Source organism: Micromys minutus (genome assembly GCF_963924665.1).
Source record: "Micromys minutus genome assembly, chromosome: 12".
Taxonomy (NCBI): domain Eukaryota; kingdom Metazoa; phylum Chordata; class Mammalia; order Rodentia; family Muridae; genus Micromys; species Micromys minutus.
The window spans coordinates 54,478,549-54,485,809 of NC_137981.1; the positions used below are offsets into that span (position 1 = coordinate 54,478,549).

General features: G+C 51.3%; 1 protein-coding gene across 1 annotated transcript in view; it reads right to left on the minus strand.

The window, feature by feature from the left end:
* SCARA5 (scavenger receptor class A member 5) overlaps positions 1 to 7,030 on the minus strand; it is an 87,150-nt gene extending 80,120 nt beyond the window's left edge. Inside the window, exons 1-2 of the mRNA XM_080926720.1 lie at positions 6,774 to 7,030; positions 2,551 to 2,676 (exon numbers count right to left, since the gene is read on the minus strand). Of these exons, the coding sequence (XP_080782846.1) occupies positions 2,551 to 2,665 (115 nt within the window). The 5' untranslated portion in view covers positions 2,666 to 2,676; positions 6,774 to 7,030. The remainder of the gene's footprint in view (positions 1 to 2,550; positions 2,677 to 6,773) is intronic.
* Between the last annotated feature and the right edge of the window lie 231 nt (positions 7,031 to 7,261).

Here is a 7,261-nt window from a genome sequence, read left to right on the forward strand (position 1 = left end):
AGCTGAAATGGGAACTCTGTCCAACATGAATATCTACACCAACAGCTTTTTTCTATTTAAAAAAACTATAATTTATTTACTTTGATTTTATGTGCATTGGTGTTTTACCTGCACGTATGCCTGTGTGAGAATGTCACAGAAAGTTGTGAACGGCTATTCAGGTCCTGGGAATCGAACCCTGGAGCCTCTGAGAGAGCCAATGCTCTTAGTCACTGAGCCACCTTCCCACCCTCCCACCTGCATTAAAATCTGGGTCACACCTGAATAGCTGGGCTGTGTCTTAAGGATCTTGCTCTGAGCCAAGACCCAAGAGCCAGCCTCCAACAAGAGGAAATACACTTGTCTCCTCTCCCATTCTGCGTTGCAGGAGGCAGCCCTAAAGGGGACCCGGATCTTGGTCAGTGCTTCTCAGTTTTAATCTACTGAAGGCCCCTGGGATGGGCCTGGCCCAGGCTGCCATTGTTTGTCACCTCCTTCCAGTCTCTCCTTGCTTCTCTTGGACTCCCTCCTCTACAGAGAGGGAGATTGGGGGAAGCACCAGGATCCTTCCAAAACAGACCCACAGACTGCATCTAACACAAATCTCCGCACCCCTGTGTCCCCTCCCAGAACCTACCAGCCTGGGACACAGTAAAGTAATGCAGGGAACTCAGAGGCAGGAAGCGGAGGAGACTGCATTGCTGCTTTTAGATGTCAAGGTCCTCAAGCGCTCGTCCATCCACACACTCCTCACTCTTCGGTGAGTATTTACACAGTACTTGTCTCTGGGTGTCAGAGACACCCCTGGGCAGCAGCCCTCCTCCTCTGCAGGAGGTGCCATCCCTCCTCCAGTTTCACAGACAACAGTTTTATGTGCGAACTTCGAAGTGTGTCAGGAGCGAAGAGGTGTGGCAGCGAGGAAAATGAGAGGAGGCAAGAGGAGAGGCCAGAGGGTATGCACTCTGGAGAGAGCATCTTCCTGGGGGATGGAGGCTGGGGAGAACACTGAGGGCTCCATCCTGAAGGGGGTGTCCATGCCAGAGAGGAGAGTTTGGGTCCCTTGGCCATGTGGTCAGGGGCCGGGCTTTAGCTGGCTTGTAAACTGGGTAGCATCATTCTTCAAGTCTGAATTTAAAGAGCCACACCCTTAAGGCAACGACCTCAGAGACACCAGCTGTATCCTCTTCTGCTGGATAAAGACACCAGCCTAGAATCAGTCTGGAATCCACAGCTCCTGACTCCACTGCACCAGAAACTGCGGCCCAGGGAGCATATAAGGGAGAGAGGGATGGGAGAGGGGAGAGAAAAAGGTGGCAGTCCCAGTGACACTCCACACTGCAGGCTTCACTCCTACTCCAGGCTGGGTGTCCCAGGTTGACCCTGGGTGACTCCCTCCAACTACTCACAACCATGGTCCTTTCTGGCCCAAACCGGCCTCTTCCAATGTGCCAATGAGAATAGAATGGAATCAAGAGCATGGTCCAGCAGTGTGCATGGGTGTGCATGTGTGTGCATATGTGTGTATGTATGTGCATGTGTGTGTGCATGTGTGTGTGCAACTCATGGAGAAGGGAGCTTAGCAACCCCACTCATGTCTCTGCCTCTTGACTGAGGACGCAGTGTGGCCCCTGCCACCACACCTTGTCATTGTGCTCTGCGCCCTCAAACTGTGAGCCAACATGGTATGGTCATTCCTAGGCGCTTTTCCAGAAGCCGTTTCCCTGCCGTATTTAACATCCACAGCAAGGGCACTGCTCTCAAGCCACTCCCACTCGCCATCACGAGCCGCTTGAGCGCAGGCGCTGTTCCAGTCCCTCTCCAGAGCATCCCTGACACCCAACACAGAGTAGAACCCAGAGGAAGAGCTAAATGCCGAGAGTTCCCAAGGATGGGCCAAAGAACACTTGTCTCCTTGTCTGTCCCTCCTGCAGGGGCTGTCCCTCTCTCCTCTCCTAGACACCTCTTCCTTTCCTACATCTGCCCCCGTGAGGAAAAAGACAGAGCCAACGCTCTTGAGAAAGGCTATGGATGGACAGTGTCACAGAGCAAAGAACCAGGCTGCACACTACCGTGGACAAGGGGCTGGCTGTCTCTAGGTGGCTGATGTCCCTTCAAAACAACCCCATAGGCCTCATTTCTTTCCTCTCAGAAGTCAGACGGTGTTCTCCTCTTCCACATAAGCCCAGTGAGGAGTGGGTTTGTGCATGAAGCAAGCTCTTATTAGATGCTTGCCTGATAACAGTTCAGACATTTACTAAATGCCTGCTTGCCGGTGCACAGGGAACAGACGTTAATTCCATGCTGGAGCCTCTCTGATGGACTGGTGAGTTATAAAATATTGATGTTGCCCTCAGTCTCAACAAACCCATCTATAAAATGGGTTCTTATTTTGCTGGTGACACAGGTTTATTCAGAGGAATGAGTGAGAAAAGCCATAGGAGAGCTTTTCGAAGACATTCAGGATCTGCAGAACTGAGAGGGGAAGGCAGCAGGCACTGGGGTAACCAAAGCACAAGGACCTTCTACACCCCAAGAAGAGCTTCAAAGCCCAAGACTGCTAGAAGCACTCACCGTCCTCACACAGGTTCAGCTTGGACAGGCTTCTGCCATCAAAGGGCTCCTCAAAGAGGGAGCTATTGTCACGGTCACTCACGGTATGCAGGTACATGGCCTTGTTGTCCATCATATCCTGAAACGCTGGAGACACCAGGCAGCATGGGGGTGGGGAGGAGGAGAGAGGAGACAGAGTCAACCATGTGATAAACGAATGGTAGGACCAGGTGCCCATCCATCTGACCCCCGGCCTAGAGCTGGGCTTTCCCATGCCTACAGGAGCTGGGAGTATTATCCATGTTCTCAGGACCCTACCCCCATCTCCAGCTATGTCTGCTCAGTGCTTGATGGCCAAGTATGGTACCTGTCCTTTCTTTTCAACAGCTCTCTGGGGTGGAGTCTTAGGCTGGGGACACCATGGCCACACTGGGCAGCACTTGAAAGAGACTCTACCACCCAAACGATGAGTAGAAAGAAGCCACCACAAGCGGTTCTCGACCTGTGGATTGTGACCCCTTTGGGGGTCGAACAATCCTTTCACAGTGGTCACCTAAGACCATTGGAAAACACAGACGTATTACAGTTCATAACAGTAGCAAAATTACAGTTATGAAATAATTTTACGTTTGGGGTCACCACAACACGAGGAACCGTATTAAAGGGCTGTAGCAATAGGAGGGTTGGGAAGCACTGTGTGAGCCCTCAGTAGCCTGGGAGGGCTGGATAATTGCAAGAGGAAATCTGGAAGCACAGATGCATTGATATGATTTAGGATCAGCTGAGGACATCACAAGGTCAGTTACCCCACAGCAGCATGTGGGAGAAATTCATCTCCCGAGGAGTCTAGGGGTTAAGGGGATCTCCATAAGTCTTATTGAGCACCTGTGGGCCAGGGGTCTTCTGCCTACATGATGCCTCCAAGGGCATCTCTAGCTCCTGACATAAACTCTCACTTGAAGTGACCCAGCCTTGGTGTTTGCATAACAGTATGGCCCACACCATCCCATTCTGCCACGAATAATTGTGTGACTGGAAGGCCATCCTCAGAGCCTGTGTGGGTGGCTCTGGGGCTGAAAGGCATTATGAGACCCAGGCTGGAAGAGATTTTCTGAGTTTTCTCAGATGAATTTGCATTCTTTGTGTAATGAGAAAAATCCCTTTTATAAAACCGAATCGCAAAGTGTTTGTTTATACAAAAATCCTCTGGCTTTTTCCTCACATACATGGCCTATAATTTTACACATTACTTGCAGCACAACTCAAACTGGCCGTAAGCGTTTGTCAACTTGCTTTCCTGATGCTCTTTAGCTGTCTGAATGTTCAACCAAAATAAAGACGGGGGTGGGGGGGGGAGGAGAGGAAAGGATTGGTGGGAAGGAAGGCAAAGGAAGTAAAGAGAGAAGAGAAAATAAATCAGATAGGGAGGCAGACTTTAGAGTGAATTTTGGAAAAACAAAGCCCAGAATGGGACAGATAGGCTGAGATTCTGAGAAACAAGTAGGACCCGCGGCCTGGGTGAGATGTAGGGTGCCCGGAAGTGTCTAGTGGGGAGACTGCAACGGATCATCAGAGTCATCCTTCCCTCTTCAGAGGGAAGGAAGCATCCATGGGGATAAAGAAGGAGGGGAAAGGCCAGAGCAAAATCGAGTGTTCTCTCTCTATCACTTGAATTTGGTCAACCAGAGAAGCTTCCAGAACTGAGACTTGGCCTTTGGGGATGAGAAGAGGCTAAACTGGCCAGTGAGTGGTTATTCAACTGTCCATCCAATGACCAGGAATAATGGAGTCTTCTGCTCTGTCACTCCAGGTAGTGGGGTATCACGTTCCCCCACTCTGGGTACATACATACACACAGTGCTCAGGCACTGGTCTTTCCTCTAGTCTATGAGAGGGACAGGAGAGGAAGATGGTCCTTGGGTCTATCAGGACTCCTCACATAGACAGCTCCCACCCAGCCTTTCTGTGCCTGTGGTGTCCAATTTGCTAATCTCCTAGCACTGGCTCTCCATCAAAGACTCCTTCCTCCACCCAGCAAGGCCTCTAGGTGGGGCACTGGGTGGATCCAGCTCTGCTCAACTATAGGGGATCCACCCTGGTCTCAGGACGTGTGTGGTTCTTCCCCTCTGGCCTCAATCTTAAGAAGCTACAAAGCCGGAGGCCACTGTCCCTGCAGCCTGTGCTAACCCTCGCTCTGCCAAAGGCAACAGTGTCTGCAGCAAGAGGTCCCCAGAACCTACAGGGCAGGCAACCTTACTTTCAATCCACTTTCCCTCCCTCCCAGTCAACTCCAGACCACTGTGACCAAGAATGTGTCCACCGGCAACCCCTCCTAACCATACTCCTCAGCTCCTGGATGGACGGAGAAACAGCCCAGAGAAAGGGGCTAGGGTGGAGCAGGTCCAGATGTTAGGGATGACTTTGGAAATGCTCAATTCCCTGTTGTGTGGAAACAAAATGTAGGGTGTTCTGCCTGCCCTGGTTTTATGTGGGGCTGTGTTTTCTCCTCTTGGAGTCAGGAGTAGCTTCTGGACTCTGAGACCCTGTTCTGCCATCTTTAGACCCAGTTTGTGCTGGGGTTGAGGCATGTCACAGCTGACCATCCAGAGCGGTGGTAATCATGGAAACTGGCGCATTGGAGACACCCCTTGGGCCTTGGACTGATCATCCCCCAGCCTCCAAACCTCCTGGGAGCACTTCCTGGGAGCATCATAAACAAGGCAGGAAGGCATATCATCATTTTATCACTCCCATTTTAAAGATAACTTAACCAAGACCAAAGAGGCAAGAATGACAATACTGGAAGTTAGGTTCAGGGGTCCCCACATACAGCACTGACTCCATCATGAGCTGCTCTATCAAAGGTATACATACACGTCAATCACTTTCATTGGCCACCTTCAGGGCTGCTGTAATGGAAGCTGCATTGGGCACACCTTGGGGGAAGTGCAGCTAGTGTACCTCTGTAAGGTCATGAGCAGGGGAAAAGGCTGGAAGGGAAGCCTGCGCCACACAGATGGAGTCACAGGTCTCCTGTTGCTCAAGGGGCCTCCAGCTTTGCTAATCCCTGTAAATAGGGAGGGCGGTTCCACTCACCTCCAGGAGGTGTTGTGGATCACTCCCCACAAAGGGCGGGGTAGGGGCGGAGCTTTGCTTCCAGAATCTATCTGACGGCTGCCCAGGGACACTCTCAAACTCTGCACAGGTTCAGGGGTGAAGGAGCTCACGCCACTACGGCTCCCTTTTCTCTCTCTCTCAGTTTGCTGACCTCATCTAGCCTTCTGAGGTGTGAGGTTCACTCTGCTGATCACCTCACTCGGGAGGGGGAAGTGAAGAGGAGGAGGGGAAAGCTGATGCAGGAGTGAGGACTTTTCAAAGCCATACAAAACAGCAGGGCACAGTCAAAGTCTTTGTAAAATTCCTCCTCAGCAGATAGGCGGTCTCCGAGTCCTGAAGACTCCCCCTTGCTCAAAAAGTCCCAGAAATTAAGTTATGAGGAGTTCACTTTTTGAAGAAAAAAAAAAAAAAAGCAATCTCAAAAGTGGTGTAAGACTGAGGTTCGAACCCTGATTCTGGAAGGGCCAAACTTCTGAGGCAGAGACATAGACCAGGGACCTCTCTTGCAACTCTGAATCTTTTTCCGTGGGCTCTGGCCTCTCACTTGGCAGGGCTTACAGCTTTTCTTTGTATTGCCTGGTTTCTAAAACTCACTTAATCCAAAGAAAGTCACTGCAGATGCTGGCCCCCAGGAAAAAGTTGCTAGATAGGTCTTAAACCTTTTCTTTCTCTAACTGTACTCAGTTCACTGGATCCTAATCCACAGTTCGAGAGGGCCAGATGCTTCAGCAAAAGTCTCCTGCATCATTTGCTCCACCCTGGTGTATTTACACACACACACACACACATGCACCCACACATGCATACAGGTGTGCACACACATTTACACCCTGAATAGGCTCTGGAGCTATGACATGAGACAAGACAGCCAGAGATGCCACTGAAGCCACAGCACCTCTCTGACATCCAAATGAAGGCTCACACTCTGCAGCTCTAGCAACTGAGTCCCAGGGCCAACGTGTGTCTAGAGGCTCAGATCCCTGGGACCCCCAACCTGGAGCCAGGGGACTCCAGGTCCTCGGTCTGCAGGACTTCCTGGCACTCAGCTTCACCAATACAACGCTTCCTCCGTCTGCCCTTCGGCCAACACTACCCAGTAAGTTCTAGGTCAAAACGTCAAAACTCACCTGTATGCCCTGCGCTGAGGCCGGACCCTGTTCCTTCAGTTCCCAGAGATTGCCATGGTGGCCAGAGAGCTGACTGCTGCCTCACGGAGACCCGGAAAGTCCCTTGAAGCTTGTCTCCACAGCCAGCCAAATCCAGATGGAGTCATATAGAGAGAGGCTTCTGGGTCACCTAGTGATTGAGGTCAGGGCCACAGAGTCACTTCTATGGGAGGACCAGTTCAACAAAGCTGAATGACGGGTCTGCACGTGGGACTCCCTGTCTTGGTGCAGCGTCGGTCAGCCTCAGAAAGCAATCCGGAGATAGTCTGTGGAGTCACCCGCAGCTCTGCTAGGTACTGACTGGGTGGGAGGTGCTCTATTTTTTTAAAACGTCCTAAAAAAGCAACTGCTAGAGGGAGTCTGGACTACTCCTGCCCTCTTGTGGCCACCCTCAGACTTACAACTCTCTGCGCCGCGTTTCCAGCCTTTGGCTTTGGGACTCAGTGCCT